The sequence below is a fragment of the Physcomitrium patens genome, chromosome 4, assembly GCF_059467195.1.
Source record: "Physcomitrium patens ecotype Gransden chromosome 4, ASM5946719v1, whole genome shotgun sequence".
In the NCBI taxonomy this organism is placed as follows: Eukaryota; Viridiplantae; Streptophyta; class Bryopsida; order Funariales; family Funariaceae; genus Physcomitrium; species Physcomitrium patens.
Genome location: NC_143413.1, coordinates 1,386,081 through 1,402,967, shown reverse-complemented (window position 1 = coordinate 1,402,967; position 16,887 = coordinate 1,386,081). Strand labels below are relative to the sequence as shown.

The following is a 16,887-nucleotide window of genomic DNA, read 5'->3' as shown; positions in this document are numbered from 1 at the left end:
ATCCTTCCATTTGGCTCAAAACTCAAAAAAAAGGAGCAAACACATTTGGCCAGCTGTGTTAAGGTACAACATATTTCGAACAAGACCCACCAAGGAATTACAAAAAACTCCCCACCAAAATAAGAATCTCTTCAAAAAAAAACCCCGACTGTTTGTGGATGTCTCTCCCCAAAATACAACAGATATGAAAGTCCACTGGAATTCTAGACTTTTGGGGAAGAAGTCTTGATTCTCAGTCACATGTTACGGTAGATCAATTTGTAGCATTCCATTTGACAACATGAATTGATGTGGACTTTGTTACGCTCATCAACAACAGAAGAAGTCTATTCCATTTGGTTTTGTCCTTTAGCAAAAACACATGTCAAGTTTGTAATAGGTGATTCTTTAGATGATTCTTTAGATGATCAATAAGGTGACATCTGGGCAAAATTCTTTCTTAAGTGCATAATGTGAATCTTTCATCTCATAGCACAAGGTACAGATTGTAGTACTTGGGATTCAAGAGATATGCCTTCTCCAAGAAGAGGAATGTGTACCTCCAACGACTTAACGAGCCTTTTCAGTCTGAAGGTTAAACCTCAACTCCCCGTTTCTGGCATGTTTCAAGTCGGATTATGTACATATCATTAGTTATTATTATTATTATTATTATTGTAATTGTCCACTTTCTAGTTCTTTTTTAAACAAAATATCTTCACTTGGGTTCATCATCAGTGGGCCCGTGGGCTAACAAGCCAAAGAGTATTGAATTAGATAAAGTCCACAAGAAACATCCATCCACAAAAACATCCTTCCTTACATGAGTATGTAAAGCTTTAAGAAGTATAGAGTCCTATCCTTTTGGTTTTGAAGCGAAGGCTCAGAAACAAACTGAGCTCGACAACAACTGAAGCAGCAGCAGCAGCAAACATTGTGAGATGCAACCCAATCTACCGCATGACAAGCACCACTCTTAGTAGCGGCACTCTCATTCAAGAGTGTGTGTGTTTCAGTTATGCAACGCTGGCAATCTGTAACATCCGGGGGTGTGAATGATCCTCGCAAGGAAGGCATCAAGAAAATCGACTAAGTACTTGCGTAAAGAGCCACCACCAAATCTGCCCCATCAAGTGTGAACTTGAGAGGGAGAGAATGAGAGACGCAGCGCGATTGAGAAGCGATGCATGATGGAGGATTAATGAGTGAGGGGATTGATTGGAATGGCGCTGAGGAGACAGCAGACAAATGCTGGTTGCAAGTGCGAAGACCTCGTGGGTGGCCAGCATCACAACTTTTGTGTGCAGATTTGCTGACGGAAACCCCGACTTCAATCTCAACAAACTGTCCAGGATCTTGCTTTGTTCCACGTAAGGGGTGGGTTGCGCATTATGGCACTTGACCCCTCGTTTTCTCGAGCTCGGATTCCCCGACTCCGTGGGCTTTTTCCTCGTGCAGACTTGGCATCACAAGGAATGTTTGCAGACAGCCAGTAAGCGGGTCAATGACGATATCAGAAGCTTGCTGCACACGTAGACTCTGGGACTTGTAGCTGAAATCCTAAAATAGGAGAACTGATTGGGTGGTTAGCAAGGAGGTGTAGGATTTCTCAGTAGTCCTATCGACAGCAATTTGTTGACGCCGCAATTTCATGTTTTTCTAAATTTAGTGGATCAACACTGGTGGGTGGGTGAGTGCTATTGCCGACGATATGCAGCCTGATAGAGTGCACGACACTGTCACCACTTCTCTCTGACTCTTTTGCTTTTGTTAATGTAGTGATTCTGTGCAAGATTCATGCGACTTTGCACTTCAAAGTTTGCACAAGATGGGTTGCAACCATGCGGGTGATTGCATATTCAAGGGAATTTGGTTTTTTATTCGAAAAGAATGGAAAGGATAGCAGTAAGCTTATCAACACATGTATCAGCAACTGCTTGCAAGCTTGAGTTGGTATGTACAAGGAAAAAATAAATTACTAGCAGATGATTTTCTCATGCAGCTCCAGTGATATTTTTTGCCTCCGAACGAGGCCTCAGCAATGCTACAATTATACAACAATCCAGCCGGTCGACTAACTCTGTCAAAACGAAGTAGCCCTTCTCCCTACCTTCCTAACGATCTAGACCGATAATCAAATCCGAGTGCCCTGTCTCCAGAAGCACTCACAAAATTGCCGCGCAGGCTCCGTCTTGGTGCTTCTTCAATCTATACAGCCTATGTTCAGATATTTGTGTAAGTATGAACTTCGTGTAAGCCAAATTGAAACACACAGGTGGACACAGCTTCTCTGCGACAGTGAAGATCATGAACCTCCACTGCGGAAGGTGTCCATGACCAACACGCCAAAATCCTGGCCAACATTTCCGAATGGAGCGTTGAGGAATTTTGGTCCAGAGGTAGTGACTCCATGCGCAAGCTGCAGCATTGCAAACTCTTAACGGTTTTTGAAACCCTTTTCGACCTCTTGTGCGCTTTGGGGGTGCGTGGCGATGGCGAGGGCACACGTGATGTACAGCTGCGGGAAGAATAACGATGCAAACAGGAAACATAGTCAAGTTTTTCCGTTCACGATCTCTCCAGGAAGAACCGTTCGTGCCGCTCCCCTCCCATGGCCGGGTGAAATTTGTAAGCGTTCGAGAGATACTCCCCCCACGTGAAAGGTCGATACACCTGCGGCCGTTCGGCGGTGATGAGCTCCGGAGGAGCCTCCACAGTTGCGCTCAAGGGTGGATTCAGAAAGCATGCCAGGGAGAGACGCTTTGACGTGCCGTTCACCGCTGCTCTGTGAAGCACGCTTTTGTACCGAGTGTTGCTCAAGACCTGCAATCCCAAGAAGACGCACAACTCGATGTCAGTTACCGCCATTTCCCGAAAGATCGTTTTTCGACCGACATTTTCAAGGTGTTCAAGTGAGGGTTTGCATGAGGGAGAGAGTGGGTACCTGAAAGAGATCGCCGACATTGACGACGAAGCAGTCGGGACGGGGCTTGACGGTGATCCACTTTTCGTCGATGTGCACTTGAAGCCCCGCAACCTCGTCTTGGTGGAGGATGGTGAGCAGATGTGGGTCGGTGTGAGCTCGCAAACCGATTGCGAGTTCAGGCTGAGGACAAGGAGGGTAGAGGTTGAATCGCATTGACATCATGCGCTCATTCTCCACGTAATGGTTGAACGTGGTGGGCTCCAGTCCCAACCCTTCAGTGAGAAGCTCCAGGAGCTGCCTCGCGAGCTTCTCAATTTGGCCCATGTACTCCTCCACCGTCGAACTGCACACGACCGCCCAATCCCGTCAGCCAACCAAACAACTTGACAGGATCCTTTCTGTTGGGATCGACAGGATAGAGGGCGTAGAGGATGTTAGAGTTGGCGACAAACCTGAATTTGGTGGGGTCGCTCTCCGCGAAGAGCTTCCCGGAGAATTCCCGAATATTGGATTTCGGGTGAAGCTGCATGTGGAAGCTCTCAGCCCAGTGCATGACCGTTTGGTTAACCCAAGTGTTTGCGCCGTAGCCAAAAGAAGTGCCTGGCGGGCGGTGAACTCGCTCCTTGACGTCGAGTGGAAGCTCAAACATCGTGTGCGCCTCCGTCTCACACCTGCGAATCAGGCTCTCGTCCACGCCATGATTCACAACCTGAAAAAAGCCAAATTTCTCGCAAGCCGCCGCAATGTCCGCCACGGACGAGGCTCGCACCGCAGGGTCCGAGGACTTCAAGAGAGACATGTCCACGATGGGAATTAAATGGCTGAACGCCAGGGGATCCCCGTCCATCTCCAGAACGGGCCGCTGGTCCTCGGCTTCGACGAACATGGCAGGCAGCTGTTGTACGAGCGCCAGCGCAGACAAGAGACTCGCGTTTCGCAGCGTGGTGTTGGTGTTCGTCAGTACTGCGGCCAGATCTGCTGCATTGTGTGAGTGGGACGATATGGGATGCGCGGCCATCTGTGCCACTCTCCAACTGTCGATCTCTCAATCTAATGTACCCTTTCCTCTGGTTCTACAACCACAGAGACTCTCTGCAAGAATTCCCTCCTCCACTTCCCTGATCTGCTTGCACCCTCAACAACACGAATTACTTCGCAGAACCGGAGGCTTCAACATTCAAGAGGAGATTGGATCGATTATAAGTGTGGCAAAGCAGAATAATTCCTGGGCTACCAACGCGCTGTTTCGCAGACACGCTTCCACGCCACGTACGAATATCCGCCAATCAAACGAATTAAATGAATTCGCTGTGCTCAACTATTAACGTCGCCAGCCTTCTGTGGATATCATACCCCCCCTTCCACTCGTCCTTCCCTCAACAACATCCAAAACAAGCGTAAGCCTTGGGGAATGAGATCGAAACTGGCAGTCGTCAAGGTTACGACCCACGGCTCCGGCTCGAAGCAAGGGCCGGGGTGGCGACAAGCACTGATATTCCCGCTGGGTCAAGCCAACCAAGACTCATTCCCTCGAACACCCCAACCAGACCCTCAAACAGTGGGCTATGTTGCTGATAGTGCGCTCTGTCGCTCCTAGCTATTCACTTCACCGCGGGTGGCTCACTCAGTTCGCGCAACGATGAGCTCGACGAACAGACATGCGCGCGCGGGGGGGAGGGGGGGTTCCTACACACGCTCACACACTGACGGAATGACTGGCTGAGTAACTGGACTTCTACGACTACGACGACTACTACAGTGCGCAGACTCAGACGATTCTGCGGTATCCCAATCCCTGGAAATGAGCTCACAGGCACTCCATGCGACGTCCGCTGCCGGGATCTAAGATAGAAAAGAGGAGACTCGGGGACAAAGGGACAAGAGGTTCATGAGCTGGTGGTCCGTCTGCGAGTACCGGTGCCGGTGCTGCGTGGCTGCTGTTACTGCTGCTGTGTGTGTGTGTGTATCACTCACTGCTGGTTCTACAAGCAAGCAAGCAATGGAGCAAGCAAGCAACCAAGCAAAGCCCAGGAAGAGACACAGGTCGCCAAGTGCGGGTGGCTTTATATAGCTCTCATGTCCCCAGGCGCGTTCGCTGTGCTGCGCGGGCTGCTGCGATGCGAATAGTGGTATGTGTGTGTGTGCTGCAGCTGCTTGACCTTGCGCACCTTGTAGCCTACGCTCCTCCCCCGACGCCCGGTTCACACCGCCCGACAAGAGACGCGACGCGACGCTCGTGAAAAGATAAAAGAAATTATCCTGCTAAAGAAAAACACCAAATACTGCGGCTACCCCCCGAAAAAGTAAAACGTTGCCCTCTTCTCTCTCGTGCATGTGTTCGGGGCGAGGGCGGCCCCACTCTGGGGACGACGGGAAACGAAAAAGCTTCAAGGTACTTTTTTATTTTTTTTATTTTGCAAAATTGAAAAAAGTTGCTCACATTCTCCATCCAGGGGTGAATATCTTTAATTATATTTCTAATTTTTTAATTTTCTGAATTAGAAATGCAAGGATTCTGTATCATTGTGTATATATATGAAAATTTTGAATTTTACAATTCAACATGGAAAGAAGTATAATAAATAAACACATTGTTTGGACAAAATATGTTGTCTACGTTGATTTTCTTTATCATTAACTAAAATGCTCGAAGTTGACTCAAGTAATTTGAATTATATGATTCTTGCAGAGTTTTGTCCAATAATAATTGTGTGGTGCATGAGACTATAGATGGACAAATTATTTTATTGCTTAAATTTTAAAAAAAACTGCATGAAATAATTTGTATATATTTTTTATTTATTTTTAATTCCATATCTTGTTCAACAGACATTGTTTTATGTTTCACAGTAAAAAAAAAAAAAAAAAAAAAAAAAAAATCTACAATCTTAAAACCATTGATTACAGGTGCTAAAAACATAAGCAATAAAATATATTGGTCTGTATGTATGCACATTTTTAAAGTTATTGGTTTCATTTTGGGTCACAAAATTCATGTTGCTCCAAACACAATAACAACAACAATAATAATAGTAAATCTGAAGAACCTCAACTACTTTAAAAATACATACATAATTTTGTTTAACACTGATTGTAATAAATTAGTTATTAGGAAGTTTAAAGATGTGGATAATTAGAGTATTGAAAATACCTATTTAAAAAATGTTGCATTGAAACCTTAAGTTTATCAAATAATTTTAGAAACATGTTTACATGCATGTAATGCTATTATTAGACATAACCTAAGTACCTACAAAAACACTTGCCATTTTTCATCAATCAATATCTATTCCTTGGCAACTTATCATTGCTATAAGTTGTCAATCAATATATACCATGGATTACAATGTTATCGTGTGCAATAACAAGGCGTATATAAATATGTCAAGTAATTTCCAATAAATTAATTAAGTTGTAGCATATATAAAATCAATTGAGGTGTTTCTTCTGTAGAAAATAAAAACTCTTTCTCACTAAGCGAAGTTATAGACATTGTGTTTTTTTCTCTTTATTATAGTGAGGAATCCTTGATTTATATTTTTGCTAGTTCTGAAAACAAAAACAAAAAGATAATTTGCTTGCTATTAACTTGCCACAAAAAATTAATAATTTCTACATTGATTGAAATTCTGAAAAGCCACCAATAAAAAACACTCAAATATATATATATATATATATATATATATATATGGAGTTCATCTAATTTTATTGCAAATATTTAAATTTAGAAACTTTTATTTAGAGGTATAGGAAGACGCAATCCAGTAGGCCTTCAGAAGAACACTCGGTCGGATGAATGAAATGTCAACACCACCTCACTGACATAGACATCCATCCACTTTATCTATCCAACCCGACCCTGAGACTCAGTTTGCGGAGAGAGTCAACTCCTACGCAATCTGACCCAATGGAAGTGTGACAGATGGCGGTTCCGGATTCGATAAAATTAGCGGAAATTTGTCAACGTTTGAAGGGGGTTGCGATGCTTATCATTTCCGAACTTTGTTTGTTCTTGTTACGTTTGCTTTTAAAAAAAAGGTAAAGTTAGAGGTGGAGCTTAACCACTGTTATGTTGCAGAAACTGGCAACGTGCATTCGTTTCTTTGGTGGATTCTAAGACCTAAGAAGATGGATGACATTTGGATGGATGTGTTTGTGGGAACTAGTGCTTGCGTTCATCCGCCCAAAATCAACTTGTGTGAAATGAATTTGTTGAGGAATAATTCTATTTATGTTTGAGGTTCTTAAGTTTATAATAGAGAAACAAATGTGAGCATTTGTGAGATGGGTCTCAAATAGAAATTAGCTTAACATATCAACTGAAAATAAAGAAGAGCCTAGTGAGCTAATTAAAGTGAAGAAATTGTGAGATTCTCAAATGATTGATTTTAGTTAAAGAGCACTTTGTTATTTTAACTGTGATTTCATACTGTTCTGCATCCAAACTTCCCACACAATCCCACTAACTCGCGAAACATAATTTGGAATAATTGTAGTAACATTTGTTTTACCAACAAATAAATGAAAACAATAGAAATATGTAATATAAATGGGAACATCATTTTTAAACTAAGATTCTTTCAAACACTGACTTAGATCTTTGAATGATGCCATATGGTATTGAATCTTTGAATTTTTATAACCTATGTTTACTCATATAGAATTTGAGCATACCAACATTGGATGACCAAAAACGTTTAAGATGAAGCAATTGTTTCACTGCTTGCATCAATATTCTTGCATGCTATTCTCATAATTAATGTAAACAATAAGATATGTATATGTGTGTATATATATATATATTATTTTTCTTAAACTGGCAACTAGATTGAGTATTTGATTCACTTGTATAACTTTTCTTAAGTAAAAGTAAGAAACTTTGTACAATATTAAAAAAGTAGTAACAGACTCAAATTTTGCCAATGTAGAAATTAGATTAATTGGAGACACAAATTTGGACTTCGATCTTCTTCTTCTTCTTCTTTTTATCACATAAATTTAATTTTTTAAAGTACGTCTATAAACATCTCATTTAGTTAAGAATGCAGTATTGTGATTCTTTCAACAAAATAATAAATAATAATAATAATAAAAAAAACAGGAATACAAACTATCACCACCTTAAAATATGGTCCCAATATTTTCTTAGTAAATCTTAAAGACATAGACGATGTGGCTGTTGTGATACCATAACATACTGAAAGTCAACAGCAAGTAGGTGTAACATATGCATAATTTCTTTATTATTCTTATTATTATTTTTTTGTGATATCTATTGGTTGATAAAAACATTAAATTCATCTATATATATATATATATATACATGCACATACAAGTGATATTCTTTTAATTGCAAAAGATCTTGAAATCCGATCTATTGAGAATACTCTAATAAAAATACAAGAATAGTAAACATTCTACAATAACAAAGATAAAAAAAGAATGAACAAAATTAAGATTAATATGGATCAAGACATTTCGGTATGGATAGAGAGCAAGTAATTGTGGGTATAGAAATAACTTAATATGGATTGTGATATTAGAAGAAATTAATGAAAGTTTAGTGATAAGTACATGTTACACACACATATACATGCTTATACTTATCCATTAATATATATATATATATATATATATATATACGAGTTTCACATGCTCTAACAAAGACGTCACGAGACTCCAAAAACGGAGTAAGGATTCTTTTTAAACAGGATTTTGTTTTAGAATTCTTTGCATTAGCGTTAAAGATCCTTAGAATCAGCAGTTTGTGGGAAGAATCACTAATTTCCCTTTCACTTTTTTATACACGTTTTTTGTTTACCTTTTTCCATTTAAAGTTTTCCCTCTGCAACAAGCGACCTCAGGTTTAGCCACAGTGACATGGCAAAGCGTTCCCCTGATTGGGAACAAGCCCCCGAGATCGCATGCGAACGCAACCCGGCGCGAGGGGAACTGCACATCCCAATTTCGCTCAGACACAAAGCAAACGGATCCGCGGAAGGGGACCACACGGGAACAGTGAGGCACGAGAACTTGGGAACGGAGATATAGGCCCCCCCCTTACCCGCGCCCCTCACCCATTTCCGGATTCGCGAAACGGCCATAGGCGCCTCTCCACGTCATACATCAGTTGGCGTCAAATTCCACCAGGGGTCCGCATTAATCCAGTTGGCATCATATCATTGGTCATCTGCTTCACACACCCGTGGGGTGGAATTTAGTGTTGTCGTGCCTGAAAAGCTGACAGCTACAAGGCTGTGCTAGATCTGACCTCTATTATCTATCTATGTATAGATATATTCTCTCCCTCTTTATTATAATTATACCTATTTAATTTAGAGCCCTAATCCGGGGATTCTGTTGGAGGCACAGAATCGTTCATGATCCAGGTCACTTAATTAGTATGGGTTGATTTTAATTTTTGCTTATTATTATATTAACCCAATGGCTCTTCCACTAGTCTAGGCCGGTGCTTCAAAAGGATCGATCTCTGGAGGCCTTTTGTTATTTGGGGAGAGGGGGGGGGGATGAGAGATTTATCACTGGCTAATTCTATTTTATTTTTTTTTAAATTTTATCAGCTTATCCGAAGCCCCATGAGGAAATTTCGTTTTGGCAAATAAAAGAAAAAGGGAATGAATGACTCTTTTTATTTTTGAAGCTAGTGTTCTCATTGGTTGGATTGATTAATAGAAACTGAAGGAGAGCGAACGTCCCGCAACTTCCATGGTTCAAATTATCAAACATTTGTTCAATTTGGGACTTGGTGAGTTAGAAAATGTGTGATCTGAATTCCAATAATAATAGATCTTTGGAGTGATTTTGTTATTTATTTTGAGTCTTTAAAAAACTAGGAAAACTAACTAAAAACTAAATCATTGATCATTGATCTTGTGTAATGCTCTCTTCTTTTGCTTGGTGTATGGCAGATATCTTTGTTAAAAAAGGATTGCACTGGAGATATTCTATATATATATATATATATATATATATTAAACTACTGAAAAGGGATCATTGAAAGGATGTTGTCATAATTTAGCAGTCTGTTTGTTAAATACATATTGCATGTAAATTTTGAAATGTTTAAAAATAATAATAAATTAAACCTGATTTGAATCTGCAGTTTTAGACGAAATGCAGTCATATTTGTACAACTACCAAACTCTACTCCCCAGTACATTTTTATTAGCTGCACATATCCAAAATTCACACATTTTTATTTTCTACCTTTGTCATGAAATATTGATACAATCTCTCAACATTGTCATTTGTGTTGCATTTAATTTATTCTATTCTATTTTTCAAAACACTTATTTGGATGGAAAAAAATTCAATTTAATCACTTCAAAAATATGTTAAGTTATGTCATATTTTTTGTACAGTAGCTTTATGTACTAATCAACTATGTGTAAATTGATTTTAACATCACTCTCATGTAAAGGAAACCACTCATATACATTTTTCTTTCTTTTGAATAGCAATAAATAAATAAATAGAAATGAAATAGAACAACAAGTGTATAAAATAGAGTTAAAAAGAGGAAAGAAGAAAAGAAAACTTGATAAATAATAATAATAAATAAAAGGGATCAAGTGCCACAATCTTGCAATAAAAACAAACAATTGGATGCTGGAGTCACAGGTACAATTACAAATACACGAGAAAATATATAAGTAGTACACTTGAAAGAAAAAGTGGATCAGTAACAATTTGAATTGCTATACTTGAAGGGCCACATTAGAGGGAAGTTAGAGTCAATTAGGGTTTGGGGAGCATTTGCCCACCATTGTACAACATCCTTGGACTCTTCCCCAAGCATATATTCCAACCCCCAATACCATCACATGGATTCAAATTGTATATATTTTCCTAGGTATATACAATAGGCATTTGTGTATATTGTATCTCTGGTCCCTCCTTGTGTGGGATCTTCCTCCCCATGAGAACTTGTGGAGTGTGTTGTAGGGCTAAAGCAAGGGCATCGACATTTTGACTTGGGGATGTGGGGGAGGGCCATTATGGTAATGCATGTATGCATTTATACCATGAAGTAAAACATATATTTTCCTAGGTATGTATATTTCAAATTGTATACACATAAGTATGTGTGGACATTTATGGGTCCAAACTTTAGGGACATAAGGTAGACGATCCATTCCCCGACCAACACCACTGTTTTTGCCATATATGGTGGTTTATTTCCAATCAACTTGACATGAGCAACTGATCAGTTTCTAACACCTTATGATCACACATTACTCAGTGCACATATGGCCTCAACTTTGTGGTGCCATAGAAAACTGGCTAGAATCAATATTTGTAAACAACCATTATTATTGGAATTAGGTTAATCCATATGCCAAGTTTACGACAAACTTAATCTGGAAAATTCATAGTTTTATTTTATTTTATTTTGGGGGGGGGGAGGGGGACAAAAAAATGTGAACAAACCCTAGACTCCTCCTTAATTATATATCCCTACACAAGGAAATACGACTATATATATATATATCTATATATAGTAATTTATCATACCCATACTGCAAATATGTTAAAATACTTATGTGGTTGGAGATGGGTCATCTACCTTAATCACCAAAGGGGGGCTGAATAGATAGAACATTTGCTTCAAATAGCATCACACCATTCTCCTTTGTCAAATCAGCATTGGCAGCCCCAAATGGATCCCTACCAACTGACAATTAACAACCCTGCAAATAAACTCATTCATCCATGTAGAGGGTATTCATCCACAAGGAGGATGAGGAGCACCTCATCCTTTGGGGCTGTGTTTAGGGCACAGTAGTCACATACTCTTTTAAAGGTCTTATCATATGAGTACAGGCTCCCCTTTAAACTAATTTGTGGGGGGATCGAATTGCTCTTCTGACTTCAGCTTGATGAAGGCTTTCGTGGAGGGCTTGGTTCAATGGACGCTTTGTTCCCGAAGGATGTGTTCCCCACCATCAGATCAGTCGTAAGTAGCCTTTCTTTCATTGGGGGGTACCCTGGACAGACAAATAAATACCCATATTATTTACTATATCCACATTGCACAGTCCCATTGATTGTTTGTTTGTGTGTTTGAAGGTTCTTTCCTGGCTTTTTCCTGGCTTTTTCTACCTTTTTCTGCGCATAGCCGAGCAGCATCTCACGAAGCGGAGATTCTCTGAGAGAATACTGCCATGTTGATAAAAGTTAACAATCTAAGAGATGAAAGAGTGTGTACATACACTCGCACATATACGCACTGGAAACAATACAAGAATGTGTAAAGCCTAGACTGCGTCATGCGCTTGACCTCTGAGCGAATGGTCCACGGAGTGCATTAAAAACGAGATTGGAACAAAACAAAACACTGCGAGTTGGAGAAGCTCTGGTAAGCAGGCGAGGTATTGAATCCAACCATCGTTCATTTATTGAGATGCTGGATGAGGAATCCATGGGTATTGCAACTGCCATGCATTGGAACACAAACTGCATTCCGCCGTGAAGCAGAAGCTGACACTTGAATCAGAAATGCAGTGTCTCCACAAAGCCAAACTCGCTTTTTAGTTCAGGACGAATGAGCTCATTAGTTGTGCGGATGCAATTCAGCTCGCGACTTCAGTTTTTTCACTCGTGTTTCAAAATGGTTTTGGCACCGACGATAATTGGCTCGTTTGCTCTTCCTTCTGTTTGTTCCAACAAAAACTTCTTCGAACCGGCAACATCCTCAAGCCCACACAGAAATCAGCGACGTGTTGATATGCATTGTAGCTGACAACAACAAAGGGCTAGATCATCAACCCAAATCATGCCGATCAAACTCCACTTGCGAGAACATTAATTTAGTTCACTCACTATTATTGGCGTCATGCTAGTGCCCCTCTTTGAAACAGATTCAGACGATTCACTTTCAATGGGTCACTAGAATTTTCGAACCATGAGATGAGGTTTTGTGAAAGACCAAAGTGGAATTAGGCATCGGATGAGCGGATTCAGATGATGCAAACACCAAACAATCCGAGGAGAGGAGTTGCAGTTCGGGGAATCGTTTCGACACCAACGCGTGTCCATGGGTGCGAGAGGCGCGTCAAGCACACACTGCACTTGCTCGACTCCTGGTCTAAGAATCCTGATCCATCGTCCTGCTCCCCACCATGGAAAAGTGTCCGTCCCCTGCAAGGAAACCCACGAGAATCACACAAGTAGACACACAACCAGTACTGTCCCATGCTGCACAATCAAATCAAATCACGACACTTCACGACAGAGGAGCTGCAGTTCATGACACCGGCAACTGAAACCAACAGCATTCAGCAAACATGGATCAAACACACACAGACTCAACTAGTGGCCACCACTGCTAAGCCTGGAAGCTTCACCTGGTCTTCAAGGTTCTACTGCAAACAGCGAACTATGAGAGCGGTTCCCCCAGTGCTTCAGTCGCAGATTGCAGGTGTAAAGCAACCCAGAAATCTGATCTAGCGTTTGCTAGATCAGTAAATTTCACTAGCGTCGACGTTGCCGGCACTCCGGATCCTGATCCACGCCAACGCCGAACCGCCTTCACTGTTTGTGTTGTTGTTTGTTTTGTAAGGCTTTTTGTGTGGGTTCATGGACTTGCTTTGATGACTAACTAGTAAACAACTTTGATAGTATCCATAGAAGCAATGCAAACTAGCAAAATATATTTATAAAAATATTTTTTTAATATGTATAATTTTTAAGAAAATAAATACAACAGTTGAATATATAGGTTTTACAAAAAACAAAAAACAAAAAAAAATCTCACCAAAATTTTCTTGATTACATTACAATAATTTTGTCATATAATAATTATTTGTGAAAAGCTCTATTGAAATAAATTAGATGTTAAAAATTTACAATACTATCAATGTTTGAGTAAATTTCTAAAAGTTGATTAACATAAGGTCAAGTTATGTATTAAAAAAAAAATAGAGTGTCAATATATGCATATTAATCTATTGAGTTACTTATATTCTTTTAACTCATTGTCAAAAATATTTGACAATATTAATATCTCAAGTAGATTCTTAAAATTATATATATTATGCAATGCACTAAATTTTATTTTATAAACTATGTAATTTATAGTTTCTGTAATTTTAACTTGTAAATTTTTATAATTTTTTCTTAAAACATTATGATATAGCTAGCACATTTATCAGGAAACTAAACATCAAATTGTTTAATCTCTAATAATAAAATAAAAAAATCTGAAAAAAAGAGGTGTATCTCTCTCTCTCTCTCTCTCTCTCTCTCTGTGTGTGTGTGTGTGTATATATATATATATGTATATATTTATATATGTATACATACACAAGCATAAAAATATAAAATACATATAAGTATGCACATGCACATAAATTATCTATACGTCCATATATTTTAACTTAATAAAAAAAATTATTTAAATATACTTCTAAAGTTAATTTAAAATATTTAAATGTAATATGAGCATTTATTTTGTGTGCACAAAATTAAAACCTCAATTCCTGACAATATATATTTATATATATGTATAAAGAAGGTAAATATTCATCAACTTATCTTTAACATGTCTAAATGGTATTTTCTGTTGCAAAATCATTAGAGTAATATTAACAAGTTAAACCTTTAATAAAATGCATATAACGTCTCTTTAATAAATTATATATTCTATTTTGAGAGAGACATTTTAAAAAAAATATTGCATAACATTTGAAAAAAATGGGTTTTCTATTTTTATTTATTCAATCATTTTTCATGCGATTTTAAATAAATATATATATTTGTAATTATAAAAAAAATTATATATTTTAATAAATTTAAAGATTGATAAGAAACTTAAATATATAAATAAAATTTTAAAAAAATCTGAATTCTAATTTTAATATTCATATTAATAGATATTTAGATTTTAATTTTAGTTTTATGAATTAGATGGATACACACCTCTATATTTAAATACTGAAAAAATTTCATATATATATATATATATATATATATATATGACTATCTTGATAATGCAATCTTATATTGGAATATAACTTGATATTTAGTTTTCGTTTTAAAACCTTTCCCTTGTTATGTAAGTTTTTGTTTGTATTCAAATATGCAATCTACTAACAAATGAGGCATTTAAAAAAATCTCATCAAGATGTGAAATATTTTATTAAAATCATGCAATAAAAATATTTGATTTGTTGAATGTCGTAGCTTTAAAGTTTTTTAAATACAAGATAAATTAATATACCTTATCTAAAATACTAATAAAAATAAAAAAATATTTTGAAAAAGTATTCATATTGTGGTTCTATGTTTTAATAACATTCTTAAAAAAGCAAAATCAATTTAGAGTTAGATTGAAATTTAAGCTTCAGTGTTACCAATAAAATTGTTAAAAACATTTTGCTATTTATTGACATAAGTAAATTCGGCATTTAATTTTAATAATTTTATTGATGTCAATGATGCATTTTAAAATATTAAATCAATCATTCAATCATTTAATCAATCAACAATATTTTCAATAATGGTCTTTCTTGTCATTATATGGATGTAGCACATGATTCTAATGCAGAACAAATGTCACAAAGTTAAATTTTACAACATTGAGATGAAAACAAACTTCATCTCTTTTTCTCCTTCTCTTTTTATCCCTATTCAACTGATTTTTCAATAAATGTCTTCAAATACACCACACAAAAGTATTGTTTCACACTTTTGTGTGGTGTATTTGATTGTTTCACACTTTAAAAAGTATTCTTTGGAAGGCCTGTTTAAACAACATCAAATATCAACACACAAGTATTTTTGTAGAAGAAAGCACAATCATGCTATATTCACCTCAACATGCTTTTGCTAAAACCCAACACATTTACACACATGACCTAATTTGATTTTGGGTATTATTCCCAAAAACCCAATGCACCACAAAATCTCATGGAACCCTAATTATTAAGAAAAAATCTCTTTGATCATCTAACAAACCCACTAACAACATACGACACTTTTCCAACACTTTTTAAGTATAAAAAAACAACCTTTACCTATCACAAGCACATGCAAAAACCATTGTACCATGAAATAAAATGAAAGAAACAAAAAAAAAAAAAAAAAAAAAAAAAACACTCATGCAACTTTAGTACTCAATTCAAGAACTAGACACACCAAGGGTACATTGTCTATTTGTATTCATGTAACAAAAACGACGGCATTACAATAAATTATATGAATATTTGTAATAGTGCATATATTGTTAGTTAGAAAATCATATATATACATATATATATATATATATAGGTATATACATGTATTATGGGGATTCAACCACCACTGCAACCCAATAATAACAATAAAAAGTAAAAGTAGGGGAGAGTGGCAAAGAAATAAGACAACGAAGGCAAATGGTGTTGGACCCTGGCCCCATAAGATCCCCCCCCCCTCCCCCCTCGCCCAGCCCGTCCCTTTCGGAACGCTGTGCCCCAAAAGGAGAGGGAGGGAACCAGTTTGTCTGTGGTTCCCTTGTTCCCCACTCCTCCTGCTGGTCTTGCTGACGTGGACAGCGTTGGGCTCCTCCGTCGAGGAGCCGTGTGAACGGGTCATTTTTTGTCATTCTCTGCATAGCTTTGGAGACCGACACCTGGTTACGTCCAGCTGGCAGGAGTATTGACGAGAGGGTAGGCTGGCACCGCAACCCTACGTGGGCTCCATTCACACCCACGCACGCACACCGAAATACAAACTTTAGTATATTTTTATTCATTGTTTCTATTTTTGTATATTGATGAGAATATTCAACTTCGTCAGAGGTTGAGTCGTTGGGAAATAAACACTGGACACTATTTTATTACTTTACTTTCTTTCCTTTTCTTTTTTTCTTAAGGAGAACAATGATGTTATGGGAGCTCTACTAGACTTGTATTTTACATATATTTATATACATGCATACATTCACACACAAGAATGTATAATAGTTTCATGCTTTTACTAAA

General features: G+C 38.0%; 1 protein-coding gene across 1 annotated transcript; it reads right to left on the bottom strand.

The window, feature by feature from the left end:
- Positions 1-1,837: 1,837 nt before the first annotated feature.
- On the bottom strand, positions 1,838-4,944 carry LOC112280820 (gibberellin 20 oxidase 1-D). The gene is made up of 3 exons (XM_024516680.3): positions 3,358-4,944; positions 2,924-3,248; positions 1,838-2,802 (listed from the first exon to the last, which is right to left on the bottom strand). Exons 1-3 carry the CDS (start codon positions 3,921-3,923, stop codon positions 2,548-2,550), a joined length of 1,146 nt encoding a protein of 381 aa, XP_024372448.1. The 5' UTR covers positions 3,924-4,944; the 3' UTR covers positions 1,838-2,547.
- Between the last annotated feature and the right edge of the window lie 11,943 nt (positions 4,945-16,887).

What these genes read in the sequence shown, in the direction of transcription:
- LOC112280820 (XM_024516680.3), bottom strand. Translation starts at nt 3,923, where the DNA reads ATGGCCGCGCATCCCATATCGTCCCACTCACACAATGCAGCAGATCTG. An exon ending in AGCGACCCCACCAAATTCAG is followed by an intron (nt 3,249 to 3,357) that starts GTTTGTCGCCAA and finishes GGTCGTGTGCAG; the next exon opens with TTCGACGGTGGAGGAGTACA. An exon ending in ATGTCGGCGATCTCTTTCAG is followed by an intron (nt 2,803 to 2,923) that starts GTACCCACTCTC and finishes TTGGGATTGCAG; the next exon opens with GTCTTGAGCAACACTCGGTA.